The following is a 19,596-nucleotide window of genomic DNA, read 5'->3' as shown; positions in this document are numbered from 1 at the left end:
GATTTCTTCTGTCAAACCCTGAAATGTTTTTTTACCAGCATTGCACAATATCATGGCAATGGAAATTTTCATCCATTCGACAGCCCTCAATTTTACAACACAGTAGAAGTGTGGAAATGTTCTGCTATGTCATTTTCTGTTCCTTTGACACGCCTCACCTGCATGATATCGTTTGTCCTTAGACAGCCCAAACAGCAAACACTTCATCTGATTCCCAACAATGTATGCGTCTTCCAATCTTCAGTAGTTGACTTTTCAGGAACACAGAATATTCTCTCAATCCCCTGTATGTATACGCATTCTTTACCACCTAAGAAATAGTCTCCCATTCTTGACATATGACTCAGTATTGAACGTTACCAAGTGCAAGTTCACAATCTTTTGAGAACATACGGCTTTTTAGGTCCTGGTCCTCTTGATGTTATGAACCATTATGAAACTATTGGAATAGTTTTTCTAATGTTGAAGTATTATTACATTCCTGGAGTACTCTAGATCCTTGGGATACATGAGTGACAAAACAGACAACCCTCTAACTTTGTGGAGCTTGTGGTTGATTTAAAATGATTTTTATAAAACAATTTAGGAATGATTCCTTATTTTTCTATGCAGAGACTGTTCTGCCTTCAGTACTTCCGTGTGTGTGTGTGTGTGTGTGTGTGTGTGTGTGTGTGTGAGAATTAAATATTTACGGTTCTTGATCTTTTCTTTCATAGCTTTACTGAGGTACATGTTTTTATGGTACAATGCTGTAACATTTTTTCATTGTAAGTTTAGAATTCAGTGATTTGGGAGAAATTTATAGTGTTGTGCAGCAATTAGCACAACCTGTTTTAAAACACTTTCATCACCCCAGAAAGTTTCCTCCTGCCCATTTACAGCCGTTCCCTGCCATCACCTCAGCCCCCAACAACCATGATCTGCATCTGTCTCCATGGCATTTCCATTTCTGGGTATTTCTCCTATATGGAATTGGAACATGCCATCTGGTGCATTCCATCTCTGTCAGTGAGCACCATGTTTCTGAGGTCTGCCACGTTGGAACATGTGTCCTTGCTTCATTCATTTCTTTTTACTTTTGAGTAATGTTGCATTCCGTGGATGGCTGCTTTGTGTTCCTTGTGTTTATCCATCCCCCAATTGATGGACTCTGGATTGTTTCCAGCTCAACCATGAAGAATAACGCTGCTGGGAACATTTGCATCCAAGAAAGTTGGCTCTTTCACTTCTCATGCTTTGATTCTTAGAAGTGGAATTGCTGGGCACTAGGGTAAGCTTAGGTGTACCTTTTTAAAAACCATCCAGTGTAGGAAGAGTTGCTCCCCTTCTGAAGAGTTTCCTTTTTTAATTTTTTCCCCCTCTTTATGGTAGCCCTGGAGGAGTTGGAAAAGTGTCCCATCCTCTCACTGGTCCCATAACCCTGTTTGAGGGCCAGTAGGACAGGGCCATCAATTTTCTCTGGCCAGACTTTGAGCAGCTGGGGTAAGCTGAAGACGACATGGCGCAGCCAGGGTCCTGTTCTCTGAGCACTTGCAGAAGTGGCTCTTGGGGGTCTCCATTTTTCCCCATCTCTGGCACTACTGCTCTGCTCTTCGGAGCTGGTGCAGATTCTTCCTGGGACCTTCCCCTCCGGGCGGGTGGCTCTCCCTCCACCAACACTGCATTGCAGCTTGGTCCGCCCTGCCTTCCTCCATTGTACAGAAATCCTCCTCCCCGCAAATAGCATGCTGGTAGCGTCTTTCTTTACTTTTACTTTCATTTCACATTCCCCCAGATTCTTACTAAAGTAATTTTTTGTCAATGCAGTGGAAATTTGGAAATGAAGTTAAACCATCTGAAATTCTAGGTGGTTCTTCCTTCCTGAGCTCCTTCAGAGCATCCCCTTGTGCTCTCTCCAGCATTCCCACTGCCCTTTCTCTCTTCCCAAGGACTGCCTCTGTTTAAGCCCCAGAGACCCTGTCCAGGTTCTATGGTTTTGATGATGTCTTGACTGGCAGCTTCCAGTTATACTGATGCGCTTTCTCTTTTTTTATTTCCCAAATAATGAATCCCTCATTCCTGCTGCCCTTCCCTCTAATCATAAACTCTGCATACATTATGGTCTTAGTAGAAACTGCCAATGAACAGAGAATAGAAGAATTTGGGGGCCAAGGAGGACCTTAGCAAGCATCTTGTTAAACCACCAAGCATCTTGTTAAACCACTTCATTTTATATATGGAGCAGCTAAACTCTGCAGAAGTTCTTCTTGTTAGTGATAATAATAATAAAACAAATCTATATCCACTTTGCTTTTCAGAAGTGATCGTTTATATATTGTATCCTGCGGGCAAATAATCCCATGAGGCAGGGCATGGTAAGGTGCCTAAGATGACATAGCTAGCTCCTGAAATGCTCTCTTTTAAAACTTTTGGAATTTGCATGGGTTTAGTTTATGGAAATTCTTTCTACAAATGGGACAGATTCTCCTTACTGATGTCTCTTTCTTGACTCACTTACTTTAGTCTTAAAATTTGTATTTTGGGAGACTCACTAAAGAGGGAGGTCCCTGAAGAGAAAGGTAACACAGAGCTGTTAAAATAATCTTTGTTGTTATTGTTGTTTTTAATAAAAAAAAAAATGACCACAAAGAGAAGACGTAAAGACTACCCACACACCCACCTTTCAGGAAAATAATCTTAAACCCCACGCCAGTCTGGTGTGACTCTTGCTATCATGTTTTTCTGTGTTATACCACATTTGTATTTACAATTTTCCAGTGGAACACTGTGCCTAGATGGGTGTCAGTGTGTGTATTTTTTTTTTAACAAAATGGAGTTGCTTTGTCTGTACTATTTTGGAATAAGTAATTTTCGATCCATCTACATAAATTCAACATTTTCCCACATCATTATCATCCAATAAAGCATCATCTTTAAGTCTACTTAGTATTTTATGTTATAGGCATCCCATACTTCATTCAACCGATTCCATGTTTTTGAACATTTAGTGGTCTACATTTTTTAAACAGTAGTACTATAGTGAATATCCTTATAAATAAACTTAATAGACAAACATTGTTATCTCCTTAACTAAATTACTAGACATTTTCATTGGTTGAAAGAGCATGGATGTGTTTGCAGTTTTTGATATATTAGGTCTGGTTTCGAGTTGGAGAGATACGTGAAGATGACGGGTCCATAATGTTTGGGAGCTAAGATATTACTCCAGAGAGATCGACCACACAGCTTGTTGTGCTGTCAGCCCTTGAGTAATAGTCATGGTGGCTTTTGTCTTTGCACCTCCCACTGTGTATTGTCACTGGGACTCCTCAGGGGATCTTCTGTAGCCTAATAGTGAAATTCACAAACACTCTAACCAGAAGCATGCCAGACCATCTGTGTTTAATTAAAACCGCCCAGAATATGTCTTTTGCCAAATCCATTTTTTAAAATCAGTTAAATAAGTGCATTGCTAGAGGCCCATGTTCTTGATATAGAGCTGGAGTCCTGCCTGAGTTGGCAAATTTAGACCTGTCGCACGTAAAATAGGATTACAACACAAATTAAGCAGTTGAAAGATGCTCTGTAGGTTAATCAGAAAAAAATTTAGAGCTGAAAAATGCATTCAAGATGGTTCGTTTCCATCCTTTGATTTTATAAATGAGGAAGCAAAGGCTCAGAAAGGCCCAGAGAATTATACCATTGATTTGTGTCTGAGCTAGAACTTGAACCCAGGTCTTGTGAAGCCAGTCAGATATACCTTCCTATACACTGTGCTACCTGTCTCTCTGCCACAGGGCCAGGGGAGCTAAGATCGAGTCGGCCATCTACCATGCTGCAGGGAAAGCCTATGGACTATGACTTTCTCTAACTTCTGTCATTGTAAACACCGATAATCAGTCACTCCATTTTTCCCATTGAGCCTGTGCTAGGTCTCAGATGTCGCGCACAGTCCCCATTAGAAGGAATCGTCACACAAGATGAAGCCTCCTTGTCATCCTTGCCACAGTTGTTTTTCAAGTTGGGGCTGTCCATTCCTCCTTTCCTTACACTGGGAAAGTTTGTGTGTGTGCGTGTGCATGTGCGCTCACGCACATATACTGTGTACAGACTCACATACACACACCATCACCACCACTAACAGTTTGGGTAAAAGTTGACTTTACAGGAAATACTATCCATAACTGGGAGCATCAGGAGTCCCTCAGTTCTTCGCCTTCATTAAGTGATAAAATGACAGCGCAGGGGGACGGAGGGGCAGGATCTGTCCGGGAAGAATGTGTCCGTGTGTGGTAGGACATCTGTGTAGGATCATTCTGCTGTGCTCAGAGGAATAACTAACAGGTCTGGAAATGCAGGCCTGGGAAAATGAGCAAGTTGAAGTTCAGGGCAATAGTTGATGTGTGAAAGAAAAAAATAAGCCTCATAGAATGTATTTATAAACACTTAATAGAATCCTGAAAAAGATTTTTTATTATATACACATTTCAAACACCAATATGGAGGGTGAGTGTAATGAGCCCCCATGTATATCCGTTACTGAAATTACACAGTTTTGAGATTTTGTCACATTTGCTTTAGCCATCCCTTGTTTTTTCTTTTTTTCTTTGCTTTGCCGAGATCTTTTAAAGCAAATCCCTGATGCTATGGACTTTTATTCCTCATCCTTCAGTATGCATCTCTAAAACACGGACATTTTGCTTCCTTCTTTTTTTTTAAGATTTTATTTATTTATTTGTCAGAGAGAGACACAGCGAGAAGGAACACAAGCAGGGGGAGTGGGAGAGGGAGAAGCAGACTTTCTGCTGAGTTGGGAGCCCGTTGCAGTGCTCGATTCCAGGACTCTGGGATCATGACCTGAGCTGAAGGCAGCTGCTTAATGACTGAGCCACACAGGTGCCCCAACATTTTGCTTCCTAACCACGCTGACCGATCACACCTAGCAAAACTCATTAATAATTTATTGATATCATTTCTCCCCTACCCATAATCTAATCACCTCAATTTTTTTTTGAAAGATTTTATTTATTTATTTGACAGAGATCACAGGTAGGCAGAGAAACAGGCAGAGAGAGGGGAGGAAGCAGGCTCCCTGATGAGCAGAGAGCCCAATGCGGGGCTCTATCCCAGGACCCTGGGACCACGACCTGAGCTGAAGGTAGAGGCTTCAACCGACTGAGCCACCCAGGTACCCCTCACTTCAATTTTTAATAGAGTCTTTTTATCAGGTTGTAGAATAAGAGAAATACATCGTGACTTGTATACCGGGTCCATCCTACTGCAAGAATTGTTTGTTGTTCACACTCTTAGTAGGATTGTAAGGTTGAATATCACTACTCCTGGGACGCCTGGGTGGCTCAGTTGGTTGGGCCGCTGCCTTCAGCTCAGATCATGATCCCAGGATCCTGGGATCGAGTCTCATGTGGGGTTCCTTGCTTGGCAGGGAGCCTGCTTCTCTCTCTGCCTCTGCCTGCTCTCTCTCTGACAAATAAATAAATACATAAAATCTTTAAAAAAAATATATATCACTACTCCTGAAGACCAGGGGAAGAAGGCTGTGGGAACAGAATGGAACAGACTGTGGGATGGGTAGCCTTGTGCTTAGTCATGGGGGCCAGTCTTGAGCATTGCCCCTGCTGGATTGCTGTGTTGAAACACTGGGACCCCCGGATTCATCCGGGCTCATAAAATGCAAATACATCAAGCATTTGAATGAGTTATTTATTTATGAATGCCAGTGACTAAGCAAAACCTCTTTACTAGAAAAAATGACTAGCAGTGAGAATGGAAAGGTCACTACTTCTCCCAAGGCACTTCTTGCTTCAGCACACCACGTGAGCACCCAGCAGAGACTCCTTTGCTAGCTGTCCCACAGTCCTACATGATGCAAAGTCCTTCCTTGCACTGATGTCTGGGAAGGCAATTAGCGTCCATACACAAACAGCCACACGTTCAACCCAAGATACTTTTACCACCTAGTTGCCAAATCTCCACTTCGCCTTGTGCTGAGGAAGAGACAGCCTGAGCAGTGCTGAGTAGGAAGCATTCACAATTCTGCAAGTTTCTTGTTATTACGCTTGGCTTCCTGTTATGCAAAGATAGAAGGGGGGGGGCTTGAAGTGTTGAAACAGATGGAGACATGCACCCCCAGGAGGCAACTGGGCTCTCAATTCCTAAGAAATGCAAAGCTCCAAAACGTGGACACCAGAGAGGTGGCCCTGGAAAGGTGCCCTTGGCCGAGAGAATTTGTAAGCGCTGAAGACCTTGCAAGCCCAAGAAACAGGAAGCGGATTCTCTCCCTCCCTTGCCCCGTCTCCACCCCCCTTCTCTCTCTCTCTCTCTCTCCCTCACTGACACCCCCACCCCGCTCTTGTCTTACTCTCTCTCTCTCCTTTATATTGCTAGTGAGACCACATTTTTAACCTCTTCCTGCAAAGGACAGTGATCTGGGCTAAGTGTCTTTCCAAAACAGAATTTGTTCTTCTAGGGCAAAATCTTTACTTGTCAAACAGTGAAGGGCATTTCTATAGTCTATGGAACATAGGAAGGGTCAACCTGCTTGGTTCCTGGGTATGGAGACAGGTGTTCAGAAGATGACTTTAAGATAGCCCTTTGAATGAGGTTTTGTAAATTTGTCTCATGAGTGAGTGTCCTGGGGAAGCCCGTGTGACTTACTTTCAAGTGCACAGAGCAATCCCCTTGGCTGCCCTCAGTCTTATGTCTTGTTGGTTTTTGCAGGTGGCCTGGTTTTTCATATTAAAATTAGAAATGGAATTTAGAATTCAAAGAAAAATCCAGGAGAGTAATCACAGGATACATTTTTCCTGAAGTTTAAATGTCAGGTTTTGAAAGTGAAAAGATTTTAAAAGTTCCCCAGGTCCCTGAATAGTGGATGCTTTAAAATGGAGAGCAGTTTGCCTTGGAGAGGGAAAAGAGAAAAGGAATAAAGAAAGTGAGCCTGGAGGTTCTGTAGTTAGAAGACCTAACTTTCTTCTAGCGGGGGCCATGTTCCCATGGTCTGGCAATGGGACAGGCAAGTCTGTGTTCGCATGTGTGCATGTGTGTGTGCTGGGACTAAGGAAGGCTGTACAGATCCCTCTTCAACAGGGAGTTATTGATGATGGGAGGCTGTTGTTTTGCCCGGCTCCCCAGCAGCCCCATCCTCAGCCTGGTTGGGCCGCCAGCCACAGGTTGTGGTGTGGGCCTGAGTGCTGGGCTGGAGTGGGTTAGCTCCTCCCTTCTACACCTTGGCCACATTGGCCTTTGGTCAGAATCCTTAGGTCTCCTGTAATGAGCATGGGTGGTTGCCACGCTGGTAAGACATGGCAGGACTACCTAATATGTCCATTTTCCTGCCAGGGTGTCAGCACAGCCTCAGCGATGGGCTGGAGGTTTCAGTACCATTTTTTGTCACTGTTTTTTTTTTTCCCCCAAGACCTATTGAGGCTTGCAGAGCCTACCGTGTACAGGAAAAGTAGCACAACATTTTTTATGCATAATATGGAGGCAAAAATGGGTAGAGGCTGAAGCAGGTATCGCATGTGATGGGTTGGGAATAGTGGCCTTGGTCCTTTACCCAGAGGCAAAGGTCCTTTGCCCACTTCCCACTTACCCATTGGAGCTTGGCAACTACTACACATTGATTCCCAGTTTAGGTGCCTCGCTTTACCCCTAGAATACATGCTTCTCTGTGGGCGCTGTAGACTAGGTAGTGGTAGTGGGCTTTGAAATCAGACTTCTAGCAGTAAAACTGGGGCAAATCATTTCACTTTTGTGATCTTCGGTTCCTTGTCTGTAAGATGGAGATGACCTTGTCTGTAAGACAGATGATGTTTCCCATAAAAAGTTTACATGAGTTTTTTTAAAAGATTTTATTTATTTATTTGACAGAGATCACAAGTATGCAGAGAGGCGGGTGGGGGGGGGATGGGCTCCCCACTGAGCAGAGAGCCCTATGTGGGGCTCGATCCCAGGACCCTGAGATCATGACCTGAGCTGAAGTCAGTGGGTTACACTGAGCCACCCAGGTGCCCTCCCATGAGATTTAAATGAAATTAGATTTATGAAGTGTTTGTACTGTGGCTGGCACATGATAAATATTTAATGAAAGTATCACTATTGATGTACATCATTATTAGATCAGGGGTTAAATCTTTTATTGGCCACTCTGCTTGAGTGGATACATGCGAACACATCTAGAAATCCCATGAATAGGTAAACTGGCCAATATTTGTTGCATATATGCCTGATAGAGGCTTGCAATTCATTCTAAAATGTTGTTTTATTCACTTAATAGATATTTATTAGGAAACTTCAATTGGCCAGATGCTCTTCTAGGAGCTATGTTTAGGTTGGTGAAGAAGATGGTTGAACTCCCTGCTCCTGGAACCCTACTTTTTGATGGTTGAGCTTCCATTCCAATTTGCTTATCAGTGCTACTCTTTTCTCATTCTGATTTTACCAGAAAGAAAGCCTCAACTAGATGCTCATCTCTCCTTTAATAATTTGTGATTCATGACTGATTTGGAATCCCCCTATTTTATACAAGGGGAGTATGACAGGGCTGAGATCACCAAGAAATGGGACTGGGATTGGGGCAACCCTGGGAAACAGGGGGTTGTAGAATGCATTTTTGTATGCCGGGGTGCACAATAAATACTTGAAACCCCACAAATCTCAAGTTCATGAATCTAGAGAGTTTCTTCTATTTTTTTAAACCCTGCCCATTATCCAGCACCATACCCTGCACATAAGAAATGCCCAATTGATTTTTCTGATTGGTTAATAAAAGAGATAAGAGAGAAAGACTAGGTTTTTGGTTAAGAATCCATGTTATGAATCTTTTATTTGAGCATTATTCAATATTATTTTCTCTCCATAACACACACACACACACACACACACACACACACACACACACACAAAACCAGGCACACATGCACACATACACCCCTCTCATTTCTTCATTCCTCCCAGTTAACTTTTCTGAGCCAGACACTGTGAGGGTGCTCAGGATACTCAAATGAATAAGACATGGTACTTCTTGCTCTCAAGAACCTCTTTGTAGCTCTAGCAACTTATCACCTGCAAATATGCAATAAAAGCGCAAAGATGTTTATCCTTGAGGCTATGGGGCTTTCAGCCCACCTTTGGAGTCAAGTATACCTTTCTGAGAGAGAAAACTGAGATCAGAGACTCAAACACTCCTTTGAAAAGAACGTCTTGCTTTTAAATGGTACCTTATATATTTAAATAACCTCTTGCCATACGTGGAAGGTTGTGTAAGAGTGCACTGTACAAGGGCCTTGGCAGAAAGCCTGAGTACGACTGAAACCCACTGGTGCTTCTCTCATCAAACTATTAACCTGCTGTGTGGCTGCATCCACCCAAACCAGAGGCAGAGGAACCTATTTCTTCACTCAATGGCCCCATGTGTTCCCCAAGGACAGTTTCTGGCCCAGGGATGTGAAATGGGCCTGAACTGGCCCTGGATCTTTGCTTACCACAGGATGACAACCTCTGTTCTCTGATTTTGCTCTTCCAGGTAGCAGCCCCTGGTCCATCCCCAAACTCTTGGTGATAATGGATTTTCTTGCTGCACTTCCTCTTCCCCATATTTAGATCTGCCGCAAGCTCTCTTTAAGGGCCCAAGGAAAATAGCAACGCCTTCCATCTCATATATAAGTTTATCTCCATAGCCTCAAGTTAAAAATGCTTCTCTCTGTGCTGGTGTCCTGTGTGCCCAGCCTTCTCTTTGGTTTCTGAACCTCTGTTGCGTTACTTTTCAGATCTGAGATTTTCACGTTACTCCCATCTCCCGGTTTTCACTTGCACCTTTCCCTCTGATCTCTTTCTTAATCTCCAGGCCTCACCTGTCAACACCAGAGCTCTGGTGAAGTCCACAGCTCTTGGTCCAGCTTTATATCTAATCAGGCCCAGAAGGGGATTCCCCTGCCTGCTCAAACCCATTTTGTCCTCTGACCTCCTTCTCTGCCTCTATGGACAGGTCTCCCAGACCCATGAGCTATTTGAGGACAGGATTACATCAGTTGATCTTATATTCCAGAACCTGACATGGTTCCTGGTGCACATGTGTGCTCAGCCAACGTACGGCAAACAAACGGATGGAGAAGGCTGCCTTACCCGAGGTCACCCCAAGTCTCACATGAGTCTTTGCCTCCCACTCCTCCTTGTCTGAGGTTCCCTCACAATTGCCTACCCTAGTCTGTCCTTCTCCTCTGCCACCGTCCAAACTAGATCTCTGGACTTGCACGTGGAATGTTGTACAATGTCCAGCTCGTCTTCTCTTTTTCCTTTTCTCTCTCTCTCTCTCCCTCCTTTGATCCCTTCTCTTTTTCATCTCTTCTGTCTTTTCTCTCATTTATGTCCATTTTATGGCCTCAATATAGCCTCCCCTTAATGCTCATGTTCTAAGAAGCAGACAGTAGCTTAGGCCTCTCCACTTACCATTATTCATAGATTCTTATAGACTAGCCACCCACAAGGTACATATCATTATCACAGCTTCACGGAGGAGGAAACCAACCTCCAGAGATAGAACATGACTTACCTAACGCTACATATGTAGAAGCCTGTGCCCTCTGCTACTTCATCCTACCTTCTCTTCCAGGCACTGTGTTAGCTGCTGGGGGTACAAGGATGAGCAAGGCCAAAGGCAGAGCCCCTTTATCTCCTTAGAGCATATGTGGGGAGGGGAGACAGAGAAAGGACCAAGCAGGATGAGAAGGGCTCTGATAGACATGTCCTCAGTCAGGAGGGAACAGAGCCCAGGGAGTGAGACTGGCTGGGCTAGGAAAGCCTCTAATGGGAGATGTGGCCTGCAGTAAGTCTTGAAGGATGAGTGAGGGCTTTCCAAGAGATCGAACTTGGGGGGGGGGTGGAGAGAATATTCCAACAGAGAGAATAGTGTGTTGTCATGAAGGAAAGGCAGTTGTATGTGGAGAAGGAGCAGGAAATTCAGGAGGAAAACTGAAGGACTAGCTTGTATCTTTTAATGATGAAGGTGCTGGAGGATTATCAGAGGCTTTAGGCAAGAGAATAACATGATCAGATTTGTGTTTTAGAGGGACCATGTCATAGACAATGTCACCAATGGACTGGAAGTGAGACTGGTAGAAGACACATATAAGGGAACTCTTGTGGAAATCTAGGGGGAGAATAGAAGGGTCCACAAAAGCAGGGAGGTGGGTGGGTAGAGAGGAAGGCTGGATCTGAGAGTTGTTGACTGTGGTGACTGTGAAATGGGGCAGCTTTCCACTTTGTTTGGCTGGCTGGGAAGACATCCCTCACAGCACATCATGGAGATCTGTGGAAGTAAGGCAGGCTAGGTTTGGGTGTGTTTGTGGGTGTAAGGTGAAGGGAACGGTGGAAGGGACAGGGGAAGGTAGTACTTTTCACTAGCAACCTGGTGACCTTGAGATTCCCATTGAAGTACATGTAGGCAGTTGGACAGACAGATGTGCAGCTCAGGTTTCTGGGGGTGAAGCATATATTATCTACTCCCTTTTCAAAGCCATTTAACATGGTTCCCAGACTAATGCTCTGCTCGTATGAACATTGAGAAAATACCCACCTTTGGATGAACTATTAGCATCTCACCCATACATTCGGACCCATCTAAATGGAATCTAAACTGCAGTGGAGCTGAGAGCAGATAGAAGAAATATCTCAAAAGTAGACCGTGGAAGATTTTGTGAATGATTATTTTGGGGATTAAGGGTCAGAAGATGGGAAGATGAAGAAAGGAAGTGACAATGCTTCCCAAGCTGACTTCTCTGTTTATACTTCTCTCTTGAATTTTCTCTTGTTCTAATTTGGGGCAGAGAGTAGCTAACTTCTACTACAGAAACAGAATCCTCTGGGCATGTGGCACTTCTTCCATTTCTCTTCTTTTCTTTCTGGTGCCCTCCCAGACTGCAGACTAAAACTCAGCATACACAGAACTATTCTAGAACTCGTCTATATTTTCTTCTGGGCATCCCTTGCTGAGGTATGTCAAGTGGCTCCATATTACCTCTCAGATCAATGCTGAGCTGCTCACTCTGCCACCTGAAGCCGTGTCTTCTCAGGGATCTCTAGCTTGATTTTCTATTTGATGAAATGCTGCCCCACCATTTATAACCATTTTTGTCTCATGCTAAGTAACGATAACACTCCAAATGCAGGAAGTGCTGACCAATAGAACTTTTTGTGATGATGGAAATCTTCTCTATCTGTGGTGTCCAGTCCTGTGGCCATGAGCCACATGGGGCTATTGAGCACTTGAAATGTAGCTGGTGTGACTGAGGAAGTAAATGTAACATATTTTAATTCTACATGTACATAGCCACTCATAGCAAGTGGCTACTGTTTTGGATAGCACAGTCTGAGGAGCTTCTTTTTTCTCTCTCTCCTAAAGTCAGGGTGGGTTTCTGACTTTATTGAGGCCCTCACTTCCCACTTCCCCAGAGTGTTCTGTAAATGCTTAGCAACTGCCTTCTGACTTCCTGCCTTCTCTGGTCAGCCTGCAGCCCCCTCTCCAACCCACAGCCTGGCTCAGATCTCCTTCCCACAGGGCTGGGATCGTGCACTTGTGTGCAGTGACTAGCTCACAAGTGAAGCTTATCACAGTTATTATTTTCATTATGAGAAATAGCTCCATTAATAGTAACAGATTTCTTTGTTTACTTTATCTGGGAACAAGTCACACCCACAAAGAGGAGAGACTGTTCAAAGGAACTAACAAGGAAACTTAGCCAAAAACAAGTCAAACTCAAAGCCCACCAGGCTTCCTTCCCTGATACTTGAATCATCTCAGGGTAGGTCTGACTGATGAGCAATGCTGAAGGCTAAGGTGGGAGATGGGTCTGATGTGGGACAGAAAGCTCCCCTGCTTAGTCCCTGGCTCACTGGAGGCCCAAATGTCACCTTACCAGTGACATTGGGGCTACTTCTAGCAGTGTGGAGGCTTATACTAGGCCATCCAAACTCCAACTTGTAAGCATGACCCAGTGTGTATAGTCAAACTACCCACAATGAGGATGATACAGGTACTCAAGAAACTGGGTGGATGTAGGGGTGAATAGAATAATTTCTGGAGCATGAACGATGTTAGATAAAGCCTTGACCATATGTAGGCAGAAAAGGTGGTTGCCTACCAATCCCAAGGGCATCCAAGCCCCTGTTGGCCAGGTCCGAGAATGAAAGACCCTCAGGCCTCCTCTTGCCTTTGCCAGGCCATTCTACAATGCACAGATGTTTCTAGAGGAGGTTTTGTTTTTGTGTATTTGTTTTTATCATCGTTTTTGCCACAACAAAGCGTAAAAACTTCACAGAATTAACCACAGAAAAATATCCCAGCAACCAAGTTCCATGATTGAGTTAATTCTACAGTGTCTTTTTGGCTTATGTCTCCCCCATCCCCCTTTAGTTTCTCCCACCATGGCTCCCCCATCAACAATTTCTCTGGGTCTCTGGGGGTGGCTCAGGAGGCCCGAGTCCTCATAATCATCATGTGGCATCTGCCTGTTTCTTGTTCCTTGTTTCTCTCCTTTCTTAGACTGTCTTCATTTGGTGGCATCAGCCTGGAAGCCAAGGGATGCTTCCTCATTATGGCCCTGTTAGAATGGTGTCTCCCTCTCAAGTATGGTGCTACTTCAGGTGAATGGCATGGCTATGCTGAGGCTATTGAGGTGAAGGAGAGCACCCCCAAATTTGCCAGATGCCTCTCTCCTCCACTTTCTCTAAAGATTGTGGGTGTGAACCATTCTTTGTCATCTCTGCCTACTATCTGCCCTCTTTCTAGGACAGACAGGAGTCTTCACAAGTTACAGTCTCGACCTAGAGAGACACAGAGCTGTACCTGGTTCTTCAAATTCTTTTCACCCAGTGTATTCTGGCTGAGAACCTCCTATCATCCCCTTAGATCATGTACACCGCCTTAGAGTACATGACTAGCCTCAGTGTGGCTGTTGTTTGAGCTATAGGTGGAAGATCATGAAGACAGTAGTTAACTGAGGAGCAAGATCTAAGATAAAATTCTTAACTGGGGTGCCAGGAGACAGTGATATAAAGCAAACCCCTTGCACGCATGCTGCCAAATTGTCATCAAAATGTCAAACTACTTCTTACTACAATCGAGTTTATGCACTGTTACGATGATGTCCGCCCAAGAGGAGGTTGAACCAACTGCCTTGTCCCAGTGTCCAACCTAGTATGACCTCTCCAGCCCCTGGTGGGAAGTGAGGGTGACTACAAGCTACAAGGGATGTGACAGGAATGTAGGTTCCTTGTGAGGATCAAGGGAACATAGTTGTCTTCAGACAGCCATATAGGACTCAAGGGTAAAACACATAAATAGAGTGATCACTCTGAATACGATTAGTCTGGGATGCCATATAAAATTCTGGTACTTGAAAGTATGGCATGAACAGAAATAAAGTTTGAAAACCATAGGCCTACAAGGGGACAGAAAGAAAAGAATCAAAAGCAAAGGGAAAAGTTATCAATTCAATACAGTAAAGATAGAAGTGAAAGACGAGAGGAAGCTTGAGGAAGGAGTGACATTTTGAAATGCACAGGGAAGTTTTAGGAAGCTCTCAGAGATGATCTCCAGTTTTGTAGTGGAAGCAACATCACCTGTTGATAAAATGAACAAGTAACTTTGGCTTATCTTGGGCCACTTACATATGTCCAAGTTATATGTGTTTATATATGTTAGCTTGTTTAATCTCCACTGTGATTCCACAGAGTAGGTAGGGACTGTTACTGCCCTAGTCTAACAAGCGAAGAAACTGAGGCTCAGAGAAGTTGTGTACTGGACTTAAGGGCCCACGAACCAGGAAAGGAAGGACTGGTCTCCAACCAGCCTGGGAGAAACTGGTCAGAGTGAGGTTGGCTGCGTTCAGCGGCGTCATGAATGTTCTGGGGACCCACAAAAGCTGAAGAAAGGGGCTATAAGACAGAGACTTCTTCCAGTGAGAATGCAGTGCAGGTGCTGGGGGTGGGGGGTAGCCGATCATCGGGGTCTGGTGTTCGATGTGGTGGACCTCTGTAGAAGGGCACTGTAGACCTGGCAGGGAAAGAAAGCAGGTGGGGATCAGAGGACATATCCAGCCGCACCACAGGCCTGCAGACCTGTTGCTGTGGAGGGAAGGAGGGGGACAGTTATCCTAGTTGGGAGTTGCCCTGGAGACGAGCTGTGGACACTTGGACCTGATCCGGGACAGCAGTGCTCTGGTGTGAAAACATGAGGGTCTGGATTCAAATTCCCGTTCTGTGTTCTGCTGGCAGATATGGTTTTCTTTGGGTCCCTGTGTGTCGTCAGCGCAGGGAACGGCCCACCCAACTGATCCCGTGGTTGGAAGGCAGCTATGGCATGGCTCCTGGTATAGCAAAAGGGCTGTAAATACTCTGAGAGGGCCGGGGACAGAGTGGCAATGGGTGACACTGGGCAGGAGCCTTCCCGAGGTGCCCGCCTCCTGCACGGTGGGGGCGTGGAGCGGGCGGGGGGCTCGTGTTCCTCCGGAGAGGGACGTCAGGGGGCCCCAGCTCCTGCTCTGGGGCCAGTGCCCGGTCAGCTTCCGCTGCCTCTGCAGCCGCGTAGGACTCCCAGAGCCCTCCGAGCTCGCACTGTTTTCTCTTTCTCTTGTCAGATACCGACTCCCACGCAGGAAAAAGGAAGCACCTTTTGTCAGATGCTGCGGCCACTTCCTCTTCAGAAGGCTCCAGCCAGCCTTTCTCTTTGCAGAATGACGGGGCCGGCGCCGGGCACCGGACTGCGTGTGCATCGGTCCTCTGGCTGTCACCAGCTTCTCGGTCCCTGGCCGGCCGGCGCCCGGAACAGGCTGCTCGGCTGCCTCTTGGCTCCTCGGGGCTTCGTCCCTCCTGCAGGCCTGGCCCCCTGAGCCCGGCCCGCCTGGGGTGCACGCAGCCAGCCTCTTGGCCCCCTGGGGCTTCCTCCGTGGCCCCGGCGCCCCCCATTCCTCCCACGCACGCAGCTTCATGTCCCTGAGCCAGCCTGCCTGTCTGTTCCTCTCCATAGCTCGGTCCAGGAGTGTGATGACCGGCGAGCAGATGGCTGCCCTCCACCAGCCGTCCGCCCCCAACCCGCTGGAGAGGCCCATCAAGATGGGCTGGCTGAAGAAGCAGAGGTCCATCGTGAAGAACTGGCAGCAGAGGTACTTCGTGCTGAGGGCGCAGCAGCTCTTCTACTACAAGGATGAAGAGGACACGAAGCCGCAGGTACCAGCCAGGCTGTTGGTCCCCACCAGCAGGGCTGTCAGCCTGCGCTCAGGTGAAGGAAACACCTGCAGGCCTTCTCCTTAGGCTAGATGTGCACCCATCCCTGAGGCCTCCCCTCTCTCCTTTCCACCGGGTTTTAGATCCGTAAATTGAGTGGCAGAGAGGACAAAGGGCTCCTCCTCCGGGAAGCCCTGAAGGGAGCACTGAGGAGCTTCCTAAACTCAGCCTTGAGGTGAAGGCTGGTGATCCTGTCTTGATGGTGACGCTGAGCTGGAAGGCTCAGAGACAGCGGATTTGCCTTCAGGCAAATTGGTTTGTTTGTTCCGCCAACATTTATTGGGCATCTGTTATGTACTAGACATTGTTTTGGGTACCTGAAGTCAACCAGAGGGTAAAACAGATAAAAGTCTCTGTGTGTGGAACTTAGAAAATAAGGGGGCAGACAGAAAATAATAAATAAGGAGAGTATGTGGTTTGTTAAAAAATGACTCGTTCAATGAGACAAAAAAAAAAAAAAAAGAATGGGTTAAGGGGAGATGAAGCATCTGGGGAGTTGATATGATTTTACAAAGGGTGGGCAGTATGATTAAGGAGAGGCAGTTAGCCAGGTAGGATCTCTGGCAAAGGAGCACTTCAGGCAGAGAGGAAAGCCAGTGCAAAGGCCGGATGGGGGAGCATGTCTGCTGTGCGCTGAGAATACCAAGGAGGTCAGTGTGGGAGCACCAGAGCTAGGGAAGAAGAGGATCAGAGGGGATGGGGTTAGTGAGGGGAAAGCGGGGTCTAGGATCACAGTGAAGACAGCAAAGAAGATGACCATTGAAGGACTTGAGGGTTTGTGCTGAGGACTATGGGGAAGCATTTCAGAGTTCTTAGCAGAAAGGGGACATTTCTTTGGCTTATGCTGTAAAAAGATGGCTCTAGCTACAATGTTCAAAATAGATTCAGGACCAGAGGAAGAAGGCACGAGGGTAACCTAGGGGAGAGGTTATATTGTTTAGAATATCAGTGGGGGTTGTGGGCTGGAGGAAAGTGATCAGGTTCCTGGTATACTTTGAAAGTACAGCAAACAGGATTTCCAGATGGAGTGGATGGGGCCCGAGAAGACTTTGGTCCTTAATCTTGGAACTAGTGATTCCTCCCGGCCGTCATGGTACATGAAGGTGAAAGGACGTGCTATTAACAATTACCCTGGGACCCCAGGTGTAAACTGCATGTCTTGGAGCAACCAAGATGGCTGGCCACCCATCTAGAGTCATGTCTGTGATGGTGGAAGAATAGGCTTTGCCAGAAGGAACTTATTAGGGAAGATAGACTCTAGAACCTTCTGGATCCAGAAAAAAAGCCCCAAGAAGAGTAAGGATATTGAGGGTGGATGGCTGGGAATGTAAAGAAACAAGACAGTAATTTTGGAAGAGGACAGATTTCTTTAAGAATAAGCTTGGGGATCTGTGACACATCAGCAGCACCTGGTTAACCAGGCCCTCCCCTTGAGTGTTTGTCACTGCAAAGGCTGAAGAAGGGCCAGAGACCCCACCACAGACTGGGTTCTTGCCCAGTGACCCATGCATGGTAACCAGAATTCTTTTTACTTTATGAACAACCCAGACCCTATCAGAGCCAAGCAGTTATAGGCCAAGATGGTGGTGACTGGTGCGTGAGGAGCCGACACAGCCAGTCTTCCCATCCGCAGAATGAGGGAGGTGGCACCAAGGCATTAGCCTTCCCCCATCAGCAGGAAGGACAGCTAAGTGGGGTTTACTTCCCCCAGGTATAGATGGTGAGAGGTACAACATGTCCAAGCTTGTATTCTTTCCCTGGCTCTTCTCCCAGGAAACTGGCCAGGTAACTATTTAATTATTCTGGACTCCTCTTTCTTTTTTTGTAGAATAAGACAATCATATCTGTTCTGCACTTATCATAGGCTCCAACAATATGAAGCATGTGTAAAAAAAAAATGTTTTGTGAAAGCATAAACTTGATGCCAACGATTAAATAAATTATTAGAGGTCCTAGCTTCTCTCCTTTGCTTCTGAAGGAGGTAACTCAAAATCCTTCCAGGGATAAAGTAGCCTGAGATAATTAGGCAAAGCTTCTAGGATGAAAGTACGTTGTGTTTTTTTTTAAGGAAATCTATTAATATAATACATCAGATCAGTAGGTTGAGATCAATAAGTCAAGTAAGGAAAAACTGCACAACCCCTAAATTGTGGTTTCAACCACAATTATCAGCATTTATAAAATCCAATACTCATTTCAGATATAAAAAGGTTTTTGAAAAGCTTTTAGGGATGAAATGGTAATGTATTAGAAAGAAGATTTTACTGTATATAGATATGGATACTTTGATTACAAAAGCTGGATGGTAGGAAATTTGGAAGATGTGGAGGAGAACAAAGCAGAAAATGAAAATGATCCCATTAGCAAGAAATAGGCACCTAAATTCTCACTTTTTCCAGTTCTTTCTATACATACACCTTTAGGAACTCAGCTATTCTAAATGCAAATTAATATAATAATATTTTTTAATTTAAAAATTAACAATTCATGAATTGTTATTATGATAATCAAATATTCTTTTACAATGTTATTCTTAATGGTGGCAGAATAGTGTACCGTATGGACATTCTGTAATTTATTTAACTAATTTTCTAATGAAAATAAGTTGAGAATTTGGGCTGATATTTTTATACTATTATTACAAATAAGAGTTAAGTGGACATCTTTGTAGACTTTTTATATATCTGTAATTATTTCATTAAGATAAAGGAAATTTGTTAAAAATAAAGCACTTTCTTATGCTATCATTTAACATTGTTTTGGGATTCATAGATATTGCAAACATCTAGACATGACATGAGGGTGTCTGGGTGGCTCAGTTGATTAAGTATCTGCCTTTGGCTTCGGTCATGATCCTGGAGTCCAGGGATCGAGTCCCCCATTGGGTTCTCTGCTCAGTGGGGAGTCTGCTTCTCCCTCTGACCCTACCCCCTCTTGTGCTCTCTCACTCTCACTCTCTCAAATAAATAAATACAATTTAAAAAAAAGAAAGAAAATATGACTATTTAAAAAAAAGAAATGACATGAAAGTTACAGACATGAGCTAAATTCTTGGGAAAAAATAAAGGCATATTTCTATGCTATGTTTCACACCATTCATGCTTCTGGATGGACTAAAGACTTAAATGTAAAAACAAACAAACAAAAAAAAAAAACTGAGTTCATAAAAGTCTGAGAAGAGAATGCAGTTATCTGCCTAATCTTTGGAAGGCACGTGTTTTTCAAGCATAGTATAAGTAACAAAGACAGCATGAGGGAAAGGCTAATTTAATTACATAAATAAAAATACCTGTACCTTAAAAACCAACATCATAAAGT

General features: G+C 44.8%; 1 protein-coding gene across 2 annotated transcripts in view; it reads left to right on the top strand.

Moving 5' to 3' along the window:
* Positions 1-19,596, top strand: part of ARHGAP25 (Rho GTPase activating protein 25) — an 83,637-nt gene that overhangs the window by 24,841 nt on the left and 39,200 nt on the right. For both annotated transcript variants that reach the window (XM_032873747.1, XM_032873746.1), the window contains exon 2: positions 16,022-16,221. In XM_032873747.1, the coding sequence (XP_032729638.1) occupies positions 16,022-16,221 (200 nt within the window). The remainder of the gene's footprint in view (positions 1-16,021; positions 16,222-19,596) is intronic.

This window comes from Lontra canadensis, unplaced genomic scaffold (assembly GCF_010015895.1).
Source record: "Lontra canadensis isolate GAN:19392208 unplaced genomic scaffold, GSC_riverotter_1.0 scaffold50, whole genome shotgun sequence".
Classification (NCBI taxonomy): domain Eukaryota; kingdom Metazoa; phylum Chordata; class Mammalia; order Carnivora; family Mustelidae; genus Lontra; species Lontra canadensis.
The sequence above is the reverse complement of the archived record's forward strand: the minus strand, read 5'-3'. Positions and strand labels throughout refer to the sequence as shown.